Source organism: Calliphora vicina, chromosome 4 (assembly GCF_958450345.1).
Source record: "Calliphora vicina chromosome 4, idCalVici1.1, whole genome shotgun sequence".
NCBI lineage: Eukaryota > Metazoa > Arthropoda > Insecta > Diptera > Calliphoridae > Calliphora > Calliphora vicina.
This window is the reverse complement of record NC_088783.1, coordinates 106,838,710-106,864,047: the sequence shown is the minus strand read 5'-3', so window position 1 is coordinate 106,864,047 and position 25,338 is coordinate 106,838,710. Positions and strand designations below refer to the sequence as shown.

General features: G+C 30.9%; 2 protein-coding genes across 3 annotated transcripts in view; both read left to right on the top strand.

Annotated features, from left to right (window-relative positions):
- The first annotated feature begins 534 nt into the window (after positions 1-534).
- LOC135957321 (cytochrome P450 4ae1-like) lies at positions 535-4,105 on the top strand. The gene is made up of 6 exons (XM_065508046.1): positions 535-674; positions 2,193-2,396; positions 2,459-2,845; positions 2,905-2,974; positions 3,114-3,682; positions 3,744-4,105. The coding sequence occupies exons 2-6, from the start codon at positions 2,243-2,245 to the stop codon at positions 4,103-4,105; spliced, it is 1,542 nt and encodes a 513-aa protein (XP_065364118.1). The 5' UTR covers positions 535-674; positions 2,193-2,242.
- Positions 4,106-5,577: 1,472 nt separating this feature from the next.
- Positions 5,578-25,338, top strand: part of LOC135957023 (sex-lethal homolog) — a 176,746-nt gene continuing 156,985 nt past the window's right edge. For both annotated transcript variants that reach the window (XM_065507678.1, XM_065507679.1), the window contains exons 1-2: positions 5,578-5,756; positions 6,563-6,657. In XM_065507678.1, coding sequence (XP_065363750.1) covers positions 6,593-6,657 — 65 coding nt within the window. In that variant the 5' untranslated portion in view covers positions 5,578-5,756; positions 6,563-6,592. The remainder of the gene's footprint in view (positions 5,757-6,562; positions 6,658-25,338) is intronic.

The following is a 25,338-nucleotide window of genomic DNA, read 5'->3' as shown; positions in this document are numbered from 1 at the left end:
TAATAAAATATTGTTACGAATTTGCGGTCTGTAACAGCTGCTTGCAACATTCATCATGTTTATAAACATTTCCATCAGTAGAAACTTAGTTGAAAATTGTTACAAATTTTAATTGAAATTACTTCAAAAACTGGATAATTTTTAATAATTCGTAATTGTTTTTTGTTACTGTACAAATCCTGTAGATTTTATTTGAATTATTTGTTCCCATATCGCTGCCGTTGTAATTCTGTTTGTACTGTAAAGCATCATTACCTTTGCCATTATGTCCATATGTTTAGCAACAAATCCCCACAATCTAAAATGCACTAGTTTTTTTCTCTCTCTCTCTCTTTTAATCACTGTTTTGCTTTCGCCTTTATGCCGTTATGTGCAATTCGCTTTTAGTGTTGTTACAACTATTACAACAATAAGTTGTCATTTAATTTAACGGCAAATAGCAAAAACAATAATATAGAATTTTTGGTGGAAAAATAAAAGAATAATCGAAATACGGTACAACAAATAAACACGAACAGAAATTCTATACAGTGGAATTTCAATTTAATGGAAAATTAATAAGAAATTCGTGACTGAAAATAACATAATTTTCTATAGAACAAAAAAATTATTATGTAAAAGCTAGAAACAAAACAGTTTAATAAAATTTATCAGTAAAATTATGACAAATTAGTGTAAGTGTGGAAGATGAGTAGAAAACAATAAAATACAAATGAAAAACTATTGCATGCACTTTGTAAAATCGAATAAACATGCAGGCCAGGCCGGCTGCATGAAAACTGAACAGAAGAACAGTAGTTAATAGAACGTGCTATCTTCTTTATTTATAAGAATTCTTGAATGATAAATTAACAATTTCTGTTAAGTTCAAAGTTTTATTTAAGTTTATTGGTCCCTAGATAAACTTGTAATGTTTTTGTTAAATTTCCTTTTATAAAATTTTTTATGGAGATCAATAAATTAGCTTCAATTTATTACCATTTCTGTTGCAATCATAAACACTATGCAACATTTTTCAACAACCTTGACCAATTGTTCTTAACATACATATGAACATATCGTCAGCTAAAATGCAAAATAACGTAACAATAAAAATACCAAAAACGAATGTTTGATAGATAAAAATGAATAAGTTAAGAAATAATAAAAAAAAACCAACGTATTAATTTGGAAATGGTTTTGTCATTCTGTTTTATGATCAACTAAATTAATGATTTCTTATAATATCAGTTGATGTTAGGGATTACTGCTAAGCAATTAGGAACATTTATTTGAACAATTTGGGTCACAATTCGGTTGAAATTTGTTCAAATCCTTTATATAAAGACATACACAAAATGTATCGGCAACTGTCTAAACTTAGTTGTATCCAAACTAAATGGTTTTTTATAAGGAATCCACATTTGAAGGTTCCAGGATGCATTATTGTGAAATTTTTTTTGTTTGAAATTAAATTTATTGAGTCTTAAGATCATTAACAGGGATAACAATTACCATTAAAAATATCAAGTTTCAAACATAATCTATAGGTACCTATACAACTAGGATTCCTATGCGGGAAAATTTTCCCGGGAATTTATTTATAAGTTTTCTTCTTAAAGCTCCAGATATAAAGTTCCATACGACTTTTACAAATTCAAGGCATCACTATTAAAACTCGATTTTTACCTTGGCACTCCTGCATGCAAATTATTCCTACTTAGTCTTCTTAGCAATGTTTTATTAGAAATTTTTCTTTCAAATTCAAAATTTTTTTTATAACTTTTTTATATTTTTAATTAATTAAACTATGTAACTATCTTAAAACCGGTTAATACTTATGTTTGCCTTCGTCTTAGAATTCAAAAATAAATTAAAAATAAACATTACATTTAATTCAAATGGCATAAATTACAAGTAACTAATACCCAACATTGTTTGCTGGCCACAAGGTCAATCTTCAAACATCTGGTAAACAAGTTAATTTGTACATTTCAACATACATGTTGCTAGCAACATTTTAAATGTTTACAATAGATATAACGGTAGTGTTGCTTAAAATGTATATACAGTTACAGTGCTGCCATATGAAATTGGTAAAGAAACGCAAATATGGGGGAAAATTATAATTCCTGAGAATGCATTGCTGATTTGCATCAGAATAAGAGAGTTTCAACAAATTTTATATTTTTCAAAATCTTTTTCATTTCCAGACAACCAGAACACCTTCACTTTGCTCTAACTTTATAGTTTAAGTCATACAATGTTGCTGGAAATTTTATTATTCGTGATTTTGGTATTTATAATCGATGGCTTGGCACGCAATTATGCCAACAGAAATTTAGTCAATGTGCCCGTAATATCTAAATTACCCTTATTGGGTAGTTTTTTGGCTCTATCTACTATAACACCTGACAGTAAGTTTTTAAATGATGCTATAGTTAATTTAAACAATTTTTGAAATGACTTTCTCTACCAGATTTCCATATAAAATGGCCGGAATATATTGCTCGCTTTGGCAAAACATTCTGTGCTCGCGCACTTGGTAAACTGATCGTTGTTACCGTGGATCATCGCATAGTGGAGGCTGTGCTCAGTAGCCAAGAACATTTGGAGAAACATTTTCTCTATAAAATGCTTAGCATATGGCTAGGCAATGGCCTATTGCTGAGTAGTGGCAAAACGTGGCATAAAATGCGTAAAATTATAACGCCAACATTCCATTTTAAGATTTTGGAGCAATTTATTGAGGTGTTTGATCGTCAAACAGATGTTTTCGTACAAAAATTGATGCTGCTGGCTGATGGTGAAAGAGTGGTGAATATCTATCAGCATATGGGTTTGTTGACTATGGATATAATAGCAGGTGAGAGAGGCTAATGGAGGAGAGTAAGTCATGATATAAACTAATTATTTTTCTTAAAGAAACTGCCATGGGTGTGAAAATAAATGCTCAAATGGATTCGAAATCTGAATATGTTAAGGCGGTTTCAGAGTAAGTTTGAAAGTTTCCAATGAATCAGTTAAAAACTAAATTAAATTTAAATATTTATGTTAAAATTTTAAATAACCATGGTTAATCTAAGATCTTTGGTATTTATAATCCATTTCGCATTGCACTCCTCTTTCTTTAGAGTTACCGACATTATGGCCATACGTTTTGTAAGACCTCAATTGGCCTATCTATCAACTTTTCGTCTTTTGGCGCCAAAAACCTATCATCTCCAACAAAAAGACATTAAAATCATGCATGAATTTATCGAGAAAATTATAGCCGAACGTCAGCAATCTCTGTTAAAAGACAAAGAGAAAGGAAACATGCAAGATTACAACAATGATCCTCTTGATTTGGGTCTTAAGAAACGTATGGCTTTACTGGATGTCTTACTGCAATCCGAGGTAGAGGGTGAATCCTTAACGGACAAACAAATACGTGACGAAGTCAATACTTTCATGTTTGAGGGTCATGATACCACCACTTCGGCTACATCGTTTTGCCTGTATGCTCTATCGCGTCATCCCGAAGTGCAGCAGAAATTATTTCTTGAATTGAGGGAATATTTTGGAGATCAATTAAATCGTGCCATAACATATAAAGATCTGCAGGAATTGAACTACTTAAATTGTGTAATTAAAGAATCGTTAAGGATGTATCCACCAATTTTGGCCGTAGGACGTTGTTTAAAGAACGATTTGAAAGTGGGTAAGTAAAAAAGGAACTCAAAAAATAAAGAACGTTAGTGTAAACAAAACTTTTGTTGCAGATAACTGCTGTCTTCCTGCCAACTCTAATGTTATTATTTTATTGTGGGAAATGCTGCGTGATCCTGCAGTCTTTGACGATCCCCTACGATTTCTACCCGAACGTCATCTTATGAACAATGCCCGTGTAAATGCCTTCAGCAATATACCTTTTAGTGCCGGACCACGCAATTGTATTGGACAGAAATTTGCCCAATTGGAAATGCGCACGATTTTAATTAAAGTTATAAGGAATTTTGAACTGCTGCCCTTGGGCGAAGATGTACAGCCGTCAATGCAAATAATATTGCGTTCGACTACAGGTATAAATATTGGCCTTAGGCCGCGTTATTATGGGAAAGGCACAGAAAAAGATGTTGTTTAGTTTGGGATCAAATGAATTGGTTTATAAATGTACATAAATATTTAAAAATAGTTTAGTTTTAGTGCATTAATATAAATAAATTAAAATTTTTTTGATATCTTCGTAATATTGGAAGAATAAGTCTTCTCTTTATATACTACATATACAGTGACAATGGAAACTATTTTTGAAAGTTATATATCATAATTTTAGTTTTTAAAAACAACTAAAGTGTGTTTTTAAGTCCGATAGAACTTACGAAAGTGTTAACTGTCGTGACGAACCCAAACCGTCGTTTAATTGAAATCAAAATTTGGCAATAACCTGATTTCGAGAAATGGACCTGTCAATTGACCTCCATGTTCGTGCGATTTGACACCTCTCGATTATTTCCTGGGCGGCCACGTGAAGTCACAGTTTAATTCTGATAAACCAGCAACAATTGAAGCCTTGGAGGCCAACATATACTGTGTAACTGTCCTAAATTCTGTTAGAAATGTATACAGAACAGTATCCTTCTACAACAGTGGATGATGTAAAATAAATTAATTAATGAACGCTGCGAAGTCACAATACCAACGAATTTTGACGAGTTTATTTGAACGCCTCCGTTTAAACCCAAATTGTTTTATTTTTAAATATATTTTTTAAATTAACGTTTTTTTATTTTGATTTACTACCACTCTTATTAATCAAACCCTCTACAATGGCAACTTCTTTGCTAATGAAAACAGCACATAACCCATCTGGTAGTATTGCTACAACCTTTGCTTGTCGTGGCAACCTTGCTCAATAGAACTATAGCTGTCTCTTTTTAACCCAATAAGAATAAAACACAGTTGCTTAAAAAGTATTTCTTTATACTTTTTGTGAATGTTTTAAAAAGCTAAGTTAAATTAACTAAATAAAATAAACATCAATTATAATTTATTGGTAAAATTTAGTTTTTGTTACTGGTCCATTTTACTTTAAATACCTTTTTAAGTTTTAGTAGTTTTTTGTAGTTTATTCTGTTTTAATACCTTTTGAAGTTAACCCTGCTGCAAATGCTAGATTATTTGCAGCGCGACTGCGCTGCTCACGTCATGAGGCGCTCAAATGAACAAAACCATTTTTTTATATTGGTTTTTTTGTTGTGCGAAATGGGGTGGCAAGACCAAACAAAACAGTCCCATAAGAAATGAACGATGTGTGTGTGTATTGTGTTTGACGTGAACCAGATGAGGCGGAGTATAAAGTTGAACAATCTGGCAGCATATTGAAAGTACCTTTTTAAGTTACTCTGCTGCAAGGCGAATTTAACAAGGTGACAGCAGTGGCGAATTGAAATAAATACATGAGAATTTTTTATATATGGAGTTTGACATAAATGCTTTCGGTGTTATATTTTTTATATGTGCAGTTTGACATTTCTGTGAGCTATTTCTATAATCAGTTATGCTGCCGTTTACATCTTAGTAAATGCACCTTGTTTATTTCATTAGTACCATTATTCGCTTGGCACGCGCGAGTTTATCCCCTCTTAGAAAACGGCTTAATTAAACAACAAAATTTGTTTAGTGAAAAATAAACAAATAAGAAAAAATTAACACAAATTTTACTACTAATTTTTTAATTTTCATACTGCACTGTGAAGGGGGCAGTATTTAACATAATCTACTGAGTTTTTTTGGTGTGTATATTACAAAGAATAAGACAAATTTTTCTATAATTTTATAGCGAAAAAAAAATTGCAAAAACGAAAAAAGAATTTGTGTAAAAAGGGGGAAGCAAAAAAGTATATTTTAATAGTTGTGCTAGTGGTGGTGGCAATATAAGAATTGTTTTTTTTTTGTGTGTTTTCTTGCGAGGGTGGCTTAGAAGGAAAATGCTTTAAATAAATCAATTTTCCCAGCAATAATTTAATAAGTTTATGAATGGATTTTTTGTTTGCTTTAAAAGAAATTACTACGTTTTTAACAACAATAAAGTTAGAATAAAATAAGTGATAATAAAAAAAGCCTTTAAAAAAGAAGACTAAAAAGCCCAACAAAAATAAAATAAAAAAAGAGCATAAAAAATAGCAAAGAGTATGTGTGAGAGCTTGTGTGTGTATGTGTTTTTGTTTAGCTTTTAATTTACCTTTATGTTGTTGTTCTTTAAGGTTTTTTGTTGTTTTTTTTAGTTTTAAACAAATTAAATGTTTTATGTTAATTTAATTTACCTTTTATTTACCAGGGGTTATTTGTTTGTGTCAATTGTTTTACTCGTGCTAATTCTATTTTTGTCTTCTTTTTGTTTGTCTACTTCCCCTTTTTTGCGATTTTCTTTTCTTTCTACCGGTTTAATTTTTTTTATTGTTTTACTCTTTAAATCTCAGATCGTTTGGGAGTTACCATCTAATTTATTTGTGGATTCTAGGGATTTTATGATTTTTTGTGTAAAATTTTCTTTTTCCAAATTTAATCCAAATTTTTATTTTTTTTGTTTAATTTCTAGTTAATAAGATACATTTATAATTAATTGAATATGTATGGACAAAATATAAGAAACGTTACATATGCTCCCTATGGTTATAATGGTTATAGACAAAGGTATTTATTTCTAATTTCATATAATTTGTTATTTATATATATTTTTTTTAAATTTTCGTTTTAAAATTTTTATTATTTTGATGCTAAAATAATGAAGAATCTAAAAAGTGTTTAAAAATTGTGTATAGTGGACTGAGAACCTTTATTTTTTGTTCAATAAAAGTAAACATTTTGTAAAGGTCTTGGAATTTTTTTTATTTTTGTTAGATTTTTTATTATTAATTCATTCAAAGTTCCACAAAAATATGTTTAATTTAGGTTATTATTTGTTTATGTTTTTCACACATTTGAGAGATAAAATAATCCTAAAATTGGAAATTTTAAAATACAAGTGGAATGAAAATTATTGTACAAAATCCCCAAAAATCCAACAGTTGAACATTTTGTTGGAATTTGTCTTGAATGCAAATGTAATTATGTTTTAAACTTGAAAAATATTAAGAAAAAAAAATGTTTCTTTTTTACTGGAGATTGCTATTGAAATAATGTGTAATTCCATTGCTTGACAATAATTCAAGGCTTGAATTACACTTGCTTTCAACTTGAAATTAAGAAGACTATGAGCCTGATTCAGCAACACGTCTGGAAAACAATTTTCACTTAGTTTTGAAATAATTTTTGAAAGGTTTTGCAAACAAAAATTTGAAAATTGATTTCCATTACTGAATCAGGCCCTTAATGTTTAAGTTGATCAAACCATTTGGTTATTAAAAAATCTTAAATTAGAAAACAGCAATTTATTAATTTAGTCAAAGAAGAAAAACTTACATTTTAAATGAACATAAAGTTTTTTACTGCTGAGTTTAATTAACGAACTTTGGACATGTATATGATTCCCATTTCCGGGACTTTTTCCATTCCCGGTAAATAAAAAGACTTGTTCATTGCCAAGAATTACAATTAATATAATTGAGTTTATCGTTTACCATAAAACACAACGAATCTGAATTATCTGTGAACAAATATTACTAAAAATTTAAGATAAAAGCTGTTAAATAAAATTCTAACAAATGTACCTACATATGTCTAGGAACTCTGGACATGAAGCTTACATTCAGCAATGCTAGAAATTCTACTACTTCTGTAAACTATGACCTGTTCCCATCTTTCTGACAACATATGGATTACGAGCCAAAAGAACTGCTCATCTTATGAGGCCAAGAACGAATCAGGACAATTTCGGATACTCTATAACAAAGTGAAATGTACTCCAGACGGGGCAAGGTCTGGACTATAAGGCCTGTGAGCGAAAACATCCCAATCACTTCATTCTAAATACCTTTTAACAGGTATTGCAACATGTGGCCGAGCTTTGTCATGATGGAATATTACGGTACGGTTTCATGTCTGACCGCATATTCTGGCTGGTTTTCGGCCAATGCTCGCTTCAAACGAATCAGATGCGTCCGGTAAAGGTTCCCTGTGATGGGATGGCCAGATTTCAGCAGCTCATAATAGATAGGTCTTTTTATTCCACCAAATACAGAGCATTACCTTTATTTGGACGTGCAAAATCGTCTTTCAATGTCTCTGGGCTGCTCGCAACGTTTTAAAATTGCTGCTTGAGTAGCTCCCAATGATTTTGCAAGCTCTTGTTGAGTTTTACAAAAATCTTTATGGAGTAATTCCTCCAATTCTTGGTTTTTAAACTTTTTTAACTGGTCTGGACGATCTTTGTCTTCCGTGTCCACTTCTGAACTGCACAAACCATCACTCAGACATTGAAACCAATGAAACACTTTGATGCTTTGATGAGCAATTAGTGTACTTCAGCGGCACTTTTTTTTCAAATTAAAGAATATAAATATAATATCGGATTTCCTACGTCTTTTCTCAACTATTTAAGAAAATAATAATAAAACGTTTTCCCTTAGAAGAGGAGTTGTCCACCAGGGACACTAAATACTGGGAACATCTCATAGTTTGATCACGTTACATACCTTGGTATTCATTTAGATAGATGCCTTGGCACATGGAAGCCAAGCGGCTCCATGTGAAACTAAAAGCTTCTGGCTAATCCACCATCAATCGGAATTAAGCCTTAACTGCAAAGTCATCCTGTATAAGATGGTCTTAAAACCAATTTGCACATATCGAATCCAATTATGGGGAACAGCAAGCAATACCAGGGCACAATCCAAAATTCTTAGAACCATGACGGTACATAGGAGAAATCGAACATTCACAGAGACTTAGATGTGCCTTTGGTCATTAATTTAGAAAAACTTGGTTTAGTTTATTAAAGGCAGAAACAATATTATAACCAGGGAAACCAAAATATGCAAATGCATGTTTTTTCTGGTGAGTCGAATGAGCACGTGGATAAGATATTTACACGTTTCAGAACTATTTAAGAATTTTGACATCGATTTGTTAGTGCATATATTTTTATAATAATATATATTTTAATAATAGCTCCATCTAAATATCAAATTTTAGTTCTAATTCAAACTTAACCGTTCTAAGTGTTAAAGAAATGTTGTCTTTTAAATTTGCTCCTGTAACATCAGTTGATGTCGAAAGAACATTTTCTATATTTAAAAATGTTTTCAGATCCAATAGACAACGATTTTTATTTGAAAATTTAAGTAAATTTTTTTTGGTTAAAAATTATGTAAAAGTTTGTTTTTTTAAGAGCATATTTTTTAAATTTTAAGAGCATATTTTAAAGTTTTTACTGCATATTTAAAGCGCCTAAAACGCTTTTTTTAGAGCATATTTCCGGTTTCCCTGATTATAACAAATTCCAAGGGAGGTTGTTCCCTGGGAGTTTTTTCCCATTGAATTTGAATATGAAAAATGAGAAAAGGGAAAAAACTCCCGGGGAGTTTTTATTCATAATTGGGCTGAATATGAAATGAAATAGAGGACGTATAAAGCTATTGGGGCCCTAAAGGGTTTAATGGAATTCTCTGCCGCGTTCAGATTTTTTGAATTCGTAAAATTGCCGTCTTTTGACCCGCTGATTACAAACCAATTTTCAGAGAATTTTAAAAATGAGCAGACACTTTGAATTTTCTTTATAAAATCATGTTTTATTACCTCAATAATTCTTAAATTTAAATTGGAATAGAGTTTTCTTAACTGGTGACTGTAATTTTATCAAATATTTGTAAAAAAACATTAAGATTATTTGATTTTTCATGCAAGCAAAGTCACACAACTTTAAAAATGAGCAGATACTTTGAATTTTCTTTATAAAATCATGTTTAATTACCTTAATGTTTCTTAAAACTAACTAGGAATAGAGTTTTCTTTTCTGGTCACTATAATTTCATCAAATATTTGTAAAAAATATTAAGATTATTTGATCTTTCATGCAAGCAAAGTCAGACAACTTTAAAAATGATCAGTTACTTTGAATTTTCTTAATAAAATCATGTTTATTACCTTAATGTTTCTTAAAACTAACTTGGAATAGAGATTTCTTTACTGGTCACTATAATTTCATTAAATATTTGTAAAATGAAACAGAAATATTTGTTTAATCTTGATATTTTCCTTATTTTAATCCCCTTTACAGAAATATTTAGTATTTGTCTAGAGTTTCTTTAGGAATCACTGTAATTTCATCCAAAGATTTCAAGAATGTTAAAATATTTCTTAAAATTATCATGGAATAGAGTATTCTTTACTGGTCACTATAATTTCATCAAATATTTGTAAAATGAAACAGAAATATTTGTTTAATCTTGATATTTTTATTATTTTACTCCCCTTTACAGGAATGTTTAGTAATTCTCAAGAGTTTCTTTAAGAATCATTCTAATTTTATCCAAAGATTTGTAAAATATTAAAGAATCTTATGAAAAACCAAACATATTTGCTATAATCTTCATATATCCATTATTTTACTGCCCTTTACTGGCATTATTTAATAAATTTCTATACTTTCAGCCTGTTTCCCTCCCCCACACCTTTTAACCCAGCCAAGTAGAAATTATTGCCTTAAATTAATCTTTACAAATTCCAATTTGACCAGCAAATACACACATATTAATTATGCATAATCATTACAAATATTAGCTACTAGCATTCATCTAATGCTAATGATGAAATCTTTGTATTAGTTTTGCTGTTGCTCCTAAAAGTATGCTTTTAATTCTTTTCTTTTTATTGATTAGTTGCTTTTACTCAAACTGTTAAAAGAAATCCAGCACAAAACAAGAAGAAATATATTGCAACACACAACTATTTTATGAATAATTTCTTCATATCTAACATTTCATTTAATATTTTCATTACAAACAACAACAAAAAAATAAAAGAAATAAATCCTTATCAAAAATTCTTTGGTACATACAATAATTTTATTTGTACAAAACTACTTACACGAACAACAAGCGTTTTAATGATATTGCACCCTACATAAAGAAAACTGGAAGTTTAAATACTAGAAACTGAAGGGAGTAAGGAACTTACGTTCTTTATTTTCCTTAAAATTTAAAGAACTGGTTATAAAATTGAAGCCTAATTGGGTTTTCCGTTTTTATGAACTTTTATCCCCCTATATGCTAATACATTTTTGGTAATAAACATATGTATGTTTTACTTTTAGCTGCAGTGCTTTTGAACTGTATTCATAATATTCAGCTGCTTGCCTGCCTGCCTATAAGCATGCTTACTTACTTTCTTAGCCTTAATAAAAGAAGAAAAAAAATCTTACCACAAATATTAAGAGCCTACATATTGCATTCTTAGAAAATCATTAAAGGCAATAATAACTGTTATACAAACAAACAAAAATAAAGAAAGAATTGTTATAATTTGTTTAAGCATGCAATAAGATTATAGTTATGCATTTTCAAATTTTAAATTATTTAAATGCCAAGCATTTTTGAGGGCAAAGAGAGCTTAAATGCTTGCAATGAATTGGTTATGAATAATAGAAATCAAATTGAAAATAGTTCGAATACAGGATTGTAAAACTCTAAAGAATTAATACACAACTCTAAAGAATTCTTATGAAAACAAGATTTTTTTGAAAAATTCATATAAAAATGAAAAATTCATATTAAAACTCTAGATCAAATGATTTTTTAATAAAAAGTTTTATTGGCAAAACAGAATCAAAGTTTTTTGTTCAAAAATAAAAATTTTCTATTTAAAATAGTTATTCTTTGGAAAAGCTTTTTTGAATACAAACTTTAATTTAGTAAACATCTTTTAGATAAAATATTCAATAAACTATTGCGGTAAACAACTTTTTATAAAAAGTCTATTTTGGTAGAAACTTATTTGGAAAAAGCTGCTTGTGTCGAATATGTATTTGTTTTTCCATTTTTGATGAAAAGTATTATTGAATATAAACATTTTTGAAACAAGCTTTTTTTTCTAAAGATTTTTTGGATTATTTTTTCTTTTAGAAAAAATGATTTGGAAAAAGCTATTTTGATATTTTATGTGAAAAAGCTCCTTCGATAAAATTTTTTTATTTGATAAAGTCTTATAACGATCTTTCTTTCAAAAGCTATTTTAACGTAGCCATTATTGACGACAACTTTGTATGTTGAAAAATGTATCAAAAAAGCTTTTGTGATAAAAAGTTTTTTTTTTATAGAAAAATGCTTTATTTTTCCATTTAATGACATTTTTTCCAATATAAACTTTTCAAAAAAAGCTTTTCTACAAAAAGATTGTTAAAATGTTTTTTTTTTTTTAAATAAAAATTGTTCAAATTTGAGTTCGTACTTTCTACTTGAAAAAGCAAAAGACTGTGGGGAAATAACTGAAATACAGTGGTTGACAAAACAATGGAAACTTTTCTAAATATTTCATTAGTGGCCTAAAATCTGAAATAATATTTTAAAAAATTCTAACATTTTTGTAGTATTTTATTTGTATACTTTTATTAACTTAATTTAACAATAAATAAAGGACATAATTAATTAAATTCTAAAAATGAGAAAACAAAATTAAAAGATTTCTTTATTACGGCATTGACAAAACAATGGAGACTTTGGTATTATTTTAACAAATATGGTCTAAACTATGCAATAACTCAATATTTTGTTGGGTATCCCTTATTTTTTATAACTGCTACACATCAACGATGCATTGAACCAATTAAAGAGTCAATGGTCTCCTTTGAAATATTTTGCCATTCCCTTATAACCGCCTCCGATAAATCTTCCTTCCTGGTGTAATTTTGGGTCCTTATTTTACGATCTACAATTTCCCATAGATTTTCTATGGGATTGAGATCTGGCGATTGGGCAGGCCACTTCAAAACACGTACCTCGTTGGATTGTAACCACTCGGTTACAACCCTAGAGGTGTGTTTCGGGTCGTTGTCGTGTTGAAATCTCCAAACTAGGGGCATATTTTTCTCAGCGTGTGGATACATAACATCGTTTAATATGGTTCTGTATCCTATACCTGTCATGGTATCTTTTATAATATGAATTGGGCCCATACCCTGTCCTGAAAAACATCCCCATACCATAATATTGCCACCGCCAAACTTTACAGTCTTATTTGTGTACTTTGGATCTAATCTTTTTCCCTTTGGTCGTCTTACAAATGTTCTCTCATTTGTAAAGAGCACAGTATTCCATTTCTGGTTCGACCAGTTTAAATGATTCCTGGCAAATTGTAGACGAGCAGAACGGTTCTTTTTAGAAATGAGTGGTTTTTTCATAGGACGATAGCAAGCAAGACCAGCCTCATTTGCCCTGCGACCAACTTTTCGGTTACTTATTTCTAATTTTAGGCTATTATCAACCTCTCGAGGAGTTATTTTGAACTCTCTCGCTATTAAATTATCTTGTCTAGGAGTAATCTTACGAGGTATTCCATCTAAATGTTGAGTTTTTACAGAACCGGTCTTACGAAATTTCTTTATAATTTTTGAAACTGCTGATTTATTTAAAACTGCTGATTTGTTTTAAACCAGTTTTAAAATCATTAATTATTTTATTTTTTAAGTCTTCACAAATCTTAAATTTAGCCATTTTCGTTAACTTTGAAAAAAAGCAATTATGCGAAAAACTTAGAAAAAGAAATTGTGAAAAATTACCAGAATTTAAAAATAAAATAACTGTAAACAGGATGCTTTTTACATCGTTCTTTTAAATATTATTTTCGTTTTACACTTCTTTCTTGCAGAACTTTAAAAGTTTCCATTGTTTTGTCAGTAGCGGTTGTCCCAGTTTTTTGCTCATATCTCCGTTATTTATGGACGGATTTTGCTGATTTTAAATAGCAAACTTCTCGAAAGCATGTCTGACAGAATTATTGAAGATTTGGATCCCGAAGATATCTGGGGTCTTCAGAAAATTGATTTCAACTAACAGACGGACAGACAGACAGACGGACATGGCTTAATCGACTCCGCTATCTATAAGGATCCAGAATATATATACTTTATAGGGTCGGAAATGAAAAATGTAGAAATTACAAACGGAATGACAAACTTATATATACCCTTCTCACGAAGGTGAAGGGTATAAAAAGGAACATAATCGATTATAAAATCCTAGAAGGGAGTATTTTCAAGAAAAAAGTTGAATAATATACGAAATTGAGAATTCCTTTATAGAGATTGTAATGCAAAATATTGCAAATAACACTTCTCTATTTTTTCTTAGTGTACAGCATTTCCTATTCGTTCTCAGCTTACTGTGTGAATAGCTTACATGTTATTTTGTTTGTATATTATTTTTTTGTTTGCCTACTTTTAGGCTGTGATTTTTGTTTAAAGATTATAATTTCTGTTTTTAAATTTTTTTTTCCATTCATATTTTTTATTTTTTTTTTCCTATATGTATGACATTTTAAGTATGGGGGCGTGTAACTGTACATATAAATGTGAATAAATGAAGAATATATAGGGATTTTATATAGCTACATACATGTGAATATATACAACGACATTATTGTCGTAGACGACGTGTGTAGTAAAAAAGTACAATGTCTAAAATATTGTAGAAAATATTATGATTGAAGGTGAAAATTATTAACATTGACAATGGTTTTATTTATTGCGAATTATAGCAAGTATTGAAAGAGAAAAACAAAAAAATTCCTTTGACTTTTTAAGATGATTTTGTAAAATGTTTAATAATTTTTGAAAATCAATTGTGATTTCTTCTTTTTTTTTGTTGTTTCATTAACAAATAGTGTTTAAATTATTGTGAATTATATAAAGTAATCTAATAAATCAATTATTTTATAATAAAAAAAAAGTTTGAAAAGAAAAATCAATAAAAAAAATAATAATAACTCGTTTAAAAGTATCAAGGAAAATCAATCAATTCATCAAAATCATCAATTACTAAACGGAACCAGGCCATTATAACGTTGTATTTAGGATTATAATATTCTCTGTCACAGTCACTTTAACTTCTAATTCATTTGAGTCAGCGGGAAGTTTTCAAACAACTTGAATTTCCAAAATGTATCGGTAAATATAAATACTAACTTTCTCTAATTAAAAAAATATTTAAATATTTTTCGTTTTGAAATACATTTTATTAAAGTTATATTATATTTCTTTTAATTTATCATGGTTTTTTAATAATTTTTAAAACTTTTATGCAAAAAACCACTTCCATGGAAACGAAAAAGAAGTTGAATTTTTATTTTTTTAGAAATTTTAAAATATTTTTTGATTTAATTACATTTTGTTAAATATTTAACAAACTAATTGATGATCTTTTTAATTTATTGTGGTTTTTTAATAAATTTTTAAGAGTTTAAAACTCTTATGCAAAAAACCACTTCCATGGAAACGAAAAAGAAGTTGAATTTTTATTTATTCAATATTTTAAAACATTTTTCATTTTAATTACATTTTGTTAAATATTTAACAATTTAATTGATGATTTTTTAAATTCTTAAAATTTTTCATTGTTTTCTTTTTAAATTTTTTTTAAAAAATTCCTGTTGAATTTTTAATTTCTTTATTGAAATCCCTAGTTTTATGTTAAAATACTTCTCATATATCCATTTATTTTCCAACCATTTAAATATTACATCATTTTAATTGAACTATTTGCTTACGACAGTGCAAAGAGCCCAAAACAATCAAAAGGAAATCTCCTCTAGATTATTATTTGCTGGAAAATTGAACACAAAAAAAAAATAATAAAAACAAATGCAAATAAAGGAAAGGAAAATACGTATAGAAAAGTAGAAATCAAATCAAATTACTTAACAAATATTTGCAATTACTTCAAGTAGAAAAACAATTGAGCGAGAGTTATAGTTCTAGTTGTTTTCTTTGTTGTTGTTGTTCTTGTTCTGGCTGTGTAATAGTTTCCAACAATTATTTCCGTTAAATGCGTAACAAAGAAATTGTGGTTATTTAGACTAAAGAGACGCGTTTGGGGTTTGTTTTTAATTCGTAACTGAAACGTAACAAGGGAGAGAGAGGCATTATTTAAAGGAATTGAAATGTTAAGAATTTTGTCTTTTGTTATAAATAAATCTATATATTCTGAATAAATAGACTCGAGTCTTGCGGTCCTAGTGTATGAGGATATAAAGAAGGTAGACATTTCGAGCACAAACCTTTTGCTCGAGAGATCGGGCTATCAAATTCCTGCCATCGTAGCTAGCTAGTCAAAGTAGCAACCTTTAGCCTGGTAAAGCAGTCCGATCCGTGACAAAAGTTCCCTTCCGATAAAAGTCAAAGTATGTGTTTCTGACTCTACACACTATAAACCTCGACCGAGAACCAAGCCTAACGACCAATACGTACACACGTACACGTAATACAACACGTAGAGATGGATAGTGAACTATCTGAGTGGCAGGCAGTCGTTCGTGGAGTTTAGAGACAAACGCTCAAAACCCCGTAGAGTTAAACAAGGAGGACGGGGTCCTGTCGCCACTCCTGTTTAACTTCTACCTCTCTAAACTTCCAGTGCCCCCACAGGGCGTGAGATAATCTCGTATGCGGACGACTGCACTATATTGGCAACAGGTCACAACGTTGATGAGCTTTGTGGTATGGTAAATGGTTATCTCAATGAAATCCACAATTACTTCACTGCACGTAACCTGCAGTTATCACCAACGAAGTCATCGGTAACAACTCTTAACCACCTGGACGAAGGAGGTAAAATTAGGCATCACGGTGAACCACCCGAAAATCTTGGGTGTCACTTTTGATAGCCTTTTTACCTCCTCAGCACACGCCACTGCAATCAGGCATAAACTTCGAAATAGGAACAAGGTCCTCAAAGCACTAGCCGGCAGTACTTGGGGTATGTACAAAGAAACCTTGCTTGTTACCTACAAGACGATTGGTCGGTCAGTGGTTAACTATGCTGCTCCAGTGTGGTCGCCTTCGTTGAGTGATACCCAGTGGAGAAATATTCAAAGTTGTCAAAACGCAGCCTTAAGGACCGTCACAGGCTGCCTTCAAATAACATCCGAACACCACCTTCACGAGAAAACCAAGGTTCTACCGGTCAAGGAACACAACGTCATGTTGACGCAACAGTTCCTTCTGCGATGTCATCGGAGAAGTCATCCAAACTTCAACATCACACAGTTGGAGTCTCCCCCGAGGCATGTCAGACAGGACTTTCGGAAATACGAGGAGAACATACAGAGGGATGTGCAGGATCCATTTGATGGCCGCTCGTATATGACAGCTTTGAACGACATTCACAGAGACGCCATCAATTCCGCGGTAGCAGGATACCGTATGAATGTCGTACTTGGAGGTCGCCCACCACCGATAGCAGACGCCGAGAAAATTCTGCCGCATGGAACAAGAGTCGTTCTGGCACAACTTAGATCAGGATGGAGCAACAGGCTTAATGCCTTTTGGTCCCGCATAGACCGTGCCGTCCTTAACTTATGCCCAGCATGTGGTCAGGTTCCTCATGACACCCTCCACATATTTAACTGTTCAGCCAACCATACTTCACTCTGTCCAATGTATTTATGGACTCATCCTGTTGAAGTAGCTCAATTTCTTGGACTTGAACAACATGCAGAACCACCAGAACATCCAGATTGATTAATGTAAAACTGTTCATGCTGCTACAACAACAACCAATACGTTTCCTGAGACAATTGCTATCTGCTACTTTTAATGGCCTAGTAAGATACAATTGTTGGCCCGAAATTTGTTACTAGACCAAATATCAGTCTTTTAAGCAACGGTTTTCTACCCCCTTTGGGGTTTAAATCACAACCACAGCGTGCTCATTATTGATTCAGACAGGACAAAGTCCTGGTGCTCACTTTATCTCCGCTATACTAGATAGACCAGACTAGAGTCAGCTGCGATTTAAAAACATTAAATTCTTACCAGAAATGAGTTCCGTGCATCTTGGAGCCCAGGTTTCGCTTTATGTAACATCAAGGTGTGGATTTTCATCAAGATGTCCAAACATGCCCCAAGGGGGTAATAATGTCGAAAGTAGAATGTGTCTGAATTTGATGATTTGTCTGTCTGGCAGAATCTTGATCTCATGTAAATCTAGATCTTCTCCATGCCGTTTCGATTATTTTAGGTCGTCTGTAAACCTCGCCATTGATTGTCACTGCAAAAAGACGTCCATACTGAAACAGTGTAATTGAGAAAAGGTCGATGACTTGCAATTGTATCCTTGTCAACGACCCAGGTTGTACCAGAATCTTGGTCTCATGTAAATCCAAATCCAGTCTTCTACATAACGTTTCTATTATTTTAGGTCGCCTGTAATCCTCGCTATTGATTGTCCCTGAAACAGTTTAATTGAGAAACGGTCGATGACTTGCAATCGTCTCCTTGTCATCGACCCAGAATGTACCAACAAGAGCTTTTAGTACTATATTGCGTAAATTCACTCTATTGTTGCATTTAATGAAGGAAAAGGAAGGGAAAAGGATGCATAAGACTTCTCTGTCAATTTTTAAATTAATAACTGAAACTCCTGCGGATGAACTCGAGAACTATGAATTGTATTCGTTTTCATGTCCCTGCTCCAGGAAGAATCAGCAGATCCTATAGCTTTTAGGATCTCATTCCGGAATTTAATTTTCTGGATCATACATTTAAAAGAAAAGAAAGGACCTTCCCTTTCTGACTGTTGAAAGTTACCCCAAACATCTTTTTCGGATACGTCTACATGAAGTGAAAAGTAACACTGTCGATTTTGGAGATTGTAATTGTAACTTTCGTTTTTCCAAATGATTTTGTGAACAATTATTACAATTACAATCGTCTCTTTGTCCATGTTTAGGACGTACCAATAAATGATTTTATTACCTTATTCCGGAATTTAATTTTCGGAGGAGGGAAAAGGATGTCGAAGACTACCCCTCTTTTTTCGTTTACAGTTACGTCTCCATGATGCGCAAAGTGACACTGTAATTTGAGTTGTTGTCCAAATTACTTCACGGTTTGGACCACTTCACGCCACCTTCCAGATATCTGGAATCTTCGATTGACGAATAGATGGTTCCTGGAGATTATTTATCTCTTAACCTAAAGGGCTTTAGAAGGTAACAATTTGGAGATAATATTTTTAACTTCAACGGATTCTTGTGTCTCCGGATTATGACTGCACTGTTCCGGTTCTGTAAGGTGGAAAGTTCGGAAGAGTTTATTTAACCCTTAAGCACAAACCCCTTTAAATGATGATGATTTGGAGATAATGTTTTTCACTTCAACGGGAGTGAAGGCATAGGGCTCAGCAACTCATTGCAGATTCCTTGTTCTCCAGATTATTACAGTTTTGTTCTTCCCATTCTGTGAGATGGAAAGTTCTGCAATTTGTTGGCGGAACGGAATTGTACTCTTTGTGTAGCTGATACACTTTTAACAACAGACCCAGGCTTTTTCATTGTGCGGTAGTACAGTTATCTTGAATCCTCGATTTGCCGAATCGAGAGTTTGCAGGAGATTTGTGAGATATTCTAGTGGTACTCGAATAGGTTTTTTTTAACCCTCAGACCCCAGGAGCTTGATGATGATTTGCAGATACCATTATCAATTTCAACGAGGGAGATTCATTGTTCTTCGGACTATGAATATTTAGTTATGGGTCTGTGACTTTTCACCTCACGACAAATTTTTGGAGGAACACAATGCCGCACTTTTAGCAATTAGTACCCAGCGAATTGTTTTAGAAACAGATAGAGTTTTAAAAGTAAATCAAAGCGTTTACTAGCTCATTGTGCAGTGGTTGAGGTGGACTTACCATTTGTTGTGACGATATCTTTCACGATCTCAGCCGTCAACAGCACTATTTGCTCATCAGCTGGTTAACAGGCTCTCAAGTTACCTCGATGATCTGCAAAGACATTCTGATTGAGATGGGAAATGCGACCTGTTGCCAGAACTGTCAATATATATTAATTCCTTTAGTTTCTATAAGCCCCCATTTACAACGCAGAAATTGCAAGGCAGACAGAGAAAGTTTGTTGACAAGGGGTTGAAGAGGTAGAGTGAGAAAATGTCCGCCTTTCAATTTCTGTATTGTAAAAGGAGACTAAGGAGCATAGGACCTCTTGAGTTTTCGGTAATCAGTTGGTTTAATATGAGTAGCTGCTTGGGCTTCTGCATCTGTTCCTGGAACTGGGGCTGCCAGCATGGCCTGCAGACGGGCTGGCTTATAAGCCTTACATCGCGTTTATATAGCGAGCAGCTTGTTTGAAGATCCACGCCCGCTTCCAGCCGCCTCTAACATGAGGGACAGTCACTGGTAGTTATTGGCTATGGGTTATTTGAAGGCGCCAATCACTCGCCTTGACGTTCCAAGTATCATAGGCACTCAGAACTTGCTAGGAGTCCGGCGCCACCCGGAATCCCTTTGAGAATCTCCACTCGGAACCACTAATTGTCCGCGACTGCCATGGCAGCTGCTCCACATTTCTACGGAACTTTCCAAAATCCACAACCTGTGGACGTGCATGGTAGCATTCAGCTATGCTTCCTTAGGACGTGGAATGAGCTCACTTGAACAAGACCATAAATCTCATTTTGGTGCATTGCTCAATCCATTCCCGACGTCGGGTCTAATCGTCAATAAAGTTTGTAAAGCCTTGCTTTAATTTACAAACGAGCGTTTCCATTAAATCGAATGACTTCTCTATAATTCTATACAATATTCCAGTTGGAGTTCGCCAGGTGGTACATTGCAAGTACCGCATGCATTGGAAAAATCTGGGAGCTTTAAAGACCTTGCTGTTTCCTTAGGATACAAGTCGTGGCTGTGATGTTGAAAACGTCTATATGCAAATACCTCATGCTTCGTTTGATAATTGAGAATAGCTCGGCTGATAACTAGCATCGATGATGTTAAAGGTAGAGATATAATATTGAGGATATCTTACAAGTTAACTCCAGTGTCTATCCAAATGATCAAGACAGATGGGAGTCCCAGCTGATAGTTGGAACGAATGTTGTTATAATTACTAGAAGATTAATGGGAATAATTGCTTAACAGCCCAATTATGAATACAAAATTCCCCGGGAGTTTTTTTCCCCGGAGTTTTTTCCCATTGAATTTACATAGGAATAATGGGAAAAGGGAGAAAACTCCCAGGGAATTTTTATTCATAATTGGGCTGTAAGTAATATTTATCAGTCGCTAGCTGATATTTCGTAGCTTGATTTACACAAGTCCTTCCTCATGGTCGTCTTTATCTCTATCCATCCGAATGATGTTATAATTCCCATAAGAATGTGAACGTGATACAATTCCTAGAAGATGAAAGGGAACCTTCGCTGATATACCTCGTTTCCGCGGCTTTGAGAATGTTATAATCAGGCAAGTACTTTGTGATCCCCACAACCGTTATATCTGAAATGAGAATCAGGATACAGTGGCTTATGGTGGCGATGAAAGTTTTGCTATTAGATAATTTGATTGTTGACGTTCCCACGACAGTTGCATTTTGAATACATAGTCAATTCAGTGGCAGACAGTATCAACCGGAATCCTCCACAGAAGACCTGAATAATGCTAAAATTTAATAGATAAGTAGTGAAAAAGTAATATTGGATGTCTTAATAAAATAGGGAAATTACAACTTCCATTAGATTAGGTTTCCAGGCAGCCGCAAAGTGAAGACTGGAAAGAAGAGCAGTGCACTTGGTCCAGGCAATAGGTCCCTTTGTATTACCTGAAAGTAAAAAGATAGAAAAGACATATATGTATAAATGACATATATAAATGAAAAGAGAAGGGGACAGTCAGGTGTGACAAAGAGTTAGAAAAGAGAAGAGGAAGACGATCCGAAAAAGAGAGGAGAATATTATTAAGCATCAATCAATTGGCGGTTATTGGATGTTTACGTGGAGATTACCGTGTCTGGTGTCCGTTAGTGTGGGAAAATTTCTTTGAAAAAAAAACAACATGAAATCACTCTTTTATAACTCAACCTTTCAAAGAAGACATTGGGCAATAAAATTACTTAAATCGTTATAATGTCTATATATCAACGCACACTTCTATGTGTCTGTAAATTAGTGTTCATATAACTTAATGGGGATGTGTGTATATAAGCAAAGTGCCACACGCAAAGTGTAATTGTATTTACACATACTCACTCGCACTCATACCTACGAAAGAAATGTCCTCGTAAACAACAGCTCAGTGAAAAAGGAAATAATACAATATATATGCAAATAAAGTTAATATAATATGCAAAATACCTTTATGTTTTTTGAATTGTTTTTTAAAAAAATACTTTCGAGTAAAATCCCTTGCAATGACTTACAAATAATCACACAGGTGAGAAACATGGGTGTTGTTAAAGGTTGTTTAATTAATTCCAGCACAACACAATTCAACTACCCATTAAAAACTAAACAAAAAAAAAATAATCTTTTATAAAAACTACATTTAAAGGTATTTGAAACTACAACTAGAAACTTAAATACACAAATAAAAATTCAACAAAACAATGGCAGCAGCAAACAGCACCAGCCAGCAGCAACAGAATTTGTTTATTAACAATTTGTAAAGTATACTTATAGGAGAGTTGGCTTTAACAGCAATACATACATACATATTTACTCGTATGGTTTGGGGAGTGTGTGTACGATTTTAGTGTGGAATTAAGTTGGCTTTTTTTTACAATTTACAATTAAAAACACAAGTTGATTTCACAAGTTTTTGTAGCTGTAATGGCAGACATTCAGACTTACACTCATACTTGTATAATACAATACAATCTATATAAATTTAAACTGCTAATAACAGGGTTGGGAAATTTTATTACATATTTTTAAATATTTCAATAACCTAACGAAACTTCTTTTTCTAAAGCAAAATCATTTGTGTATAATTTTTACTTTATTAATTTAATATAGATAATAATCTATTTAAATCAAGGGAAATATATTATTTGTAATGAAATTTAAAACTTAACGAAACTTTAAATTTTAAACGGAACTTAAGAAAAGTTAGTTTTAATTCTAAATGCTGAACTTTATTAAGTTTCTTATATTTTAAAGAATTTTTTGCTATTTTAATATATTTTAAAAACTTAACGAAACTTTATTTTCTGAACCAAAAAAATTTCAATGAAAAATCGGATGTATTTAGATAGCTTAAACAATCTACTACTGAAATCTACAAAAATTCTAATTTTTAAGGATTTTTGAAACTTAACGAAACTTTAAATTTTTAACCGAACTTATGAAAAGTTAGTTTAAAACCAAAATTCTGAATTTTAATAAGTTTCTTTATAAATTTTTAAAGAATTTTTTGCTATTTTAAGATATTTTAAAAACTTAACGAAACTTTATTTTCTAAACCAATAAAATTTTAACGAAAAATCTGCTATATTTAGATAGTTTAATAATCTTTTACCGAAATCTACAAAAATTCTAATTTTTAAAGATTTTTAAAACTTAACGAAACTTTAAATTTTAAACGGAACTTATAAAAAGTTAGTTTAAAAACAAAATTCTGCATTTTAATATGTGTCTTTATAATTTTTTAAAAATTTTTTGCTATTTTAATATATTTTAAAAACTTAACGAAACTTTATTTTCTAATCCAATAAAATTTTAACGAAAAATTTGCTGTATTTTAATAGCTTTAATAATCTACTACTGAAATCAATACAAATTATAATTTTTAAGAATTTTTAAAACTTAACGAAACTTTAGATTTTAAACGAAACTTATAAAAAGTTAGTTTAAAACCAAAATTCTGAATTTTAATAAGTTTCTTTATAATTTTTTTTAAGACTTTTTGCTATTTTAAGATATTTTGAAAACTTAACGAAACTTTATTTTCTGAACCAAATAAATTTCAACGAAAATTCGGATGTATTTAGATAGCTTTAATAATCTACTACTGAAATCTACAAACATTTTAATTTTTAAGTATTTTTGAAACTTAACGAAACTTTAAATTTTTAACCGAACATATGAAAAGTTAAAAAATCCGCTTTATTTAGATAGCTTAATTAATCTACTACTGAAATCAATACAAATTATAATTTTTATGAATTTTTAAAACTTAACGAAACTTTAAATTTTTAACCGAACATATGAAAAGTTAGCTTTAACAAAAATGTTTAACTTCCATACGTTTTTTTATAATTCTAAAGAAGTTTCGTTATTTTAAGATATTTTAAAAACTTAACGAAACTTTATTTTCTGAACCAAGCTAATTTTAACGAAAATTCTGCTCTATTTTATTAACTTAAATAAATATCTTTATAATTCTAAAGTTTTTTTTATTTAAAGCTATTTAAAAAAAACTTAACGAAGCTTTATATTCCTAATCCACAAAAATTTTAACGAAAATTATGCTGCATTATTTTAGCTTAAACAAAATACTATTGAAATCTACAAAAATATGTAATTTAACAGGATTTTTTTAAACATAACGAATGTTTAAATTTAAAACTGAACTAATTAAAAAGTGTTCTTTTTATCATATTTCATTTCAATTGTATAACCTTTTTATTAATTTTGAAGAAATTTGATATTTTTTCATTTAAAAAAACTTAACGAAAATTTATTTTTCAAACCAAATGCATTTTTAAGCAGATTTTTTTATAAATGTTTAATAGAAATTTTATACTAATTGAATTTGGTCAAATATATGTAATTTCATACAATTTAAAAACTTAACGAAACTTTAGATTTAAATACAATGGGGAAAAAATGTTTCCTTAATTTTTTTTTAACTCTACTAAAATTCGTCTTAATTTTGAAGATTATTTAAAAACTTAACGAAAATTTTTATTTTTTAGTTTATATATTTATTCTTATTTTTTAAATTTTTTAAAACTTAACTAAACGACACATTATTTTCCAAACCTTTAGTATTTGAACATAAGTTTTCTGTTAATTTATTTAAAGTAAATAATTAATAAATAAAATAATTTTAGTAAAACCCAACTAAACTTTATGTTTAAAGTCGAATTAATAAAAAAATTAACGATCTTTATTTTCCATAGCACATTTTAAACATTACTTTACTCTAGTTATTTTAGTTATAAAATATACTATTAAATTGTAGAGCAAAATAATGCTGTTCTTTATAGTACTCAATTTTCCATCCCTGATTAACATTAAAAGTCTATACAATTTGCATTGCCTACTTTAAGGAGTTGCAAAAAAATTAATTTGTATAATAAAGCAAATTTATATGTTTGTATGAAAAATAGAAATTATAAACGAAATTTATATTGAAATTTAACGTTTATCATCAAATTTATGCAAAATTATTAAAAGCCACCTAATTCTGGAAGACAGAATAGTAAATA

Bases quoted from the DNA above. Each gene is read 5' to 3' on its own strand.
- LOC135957321 (XM_065508046.1), top strand. From the start codon at position 2,243: ATGTTGCTGGAAATTTTATTATTCGTGATTTTGGTATTTATAATCGAT. The intron at 2,397-2,458 runs GTAAGTTTTTAA...TTTCTCTACCAG, and splicing joins ATCTACTATAACACCTGACA to ATTTCCATATAAAATGGCCG. The intron at 3,683-3,743 runs GTAAGTAAAAAA...CTTTTGTTGCAG, and splicing joins AAAGAACGATTTGAAAGTGG to ATAACTGCTGTCTTCCTGCC.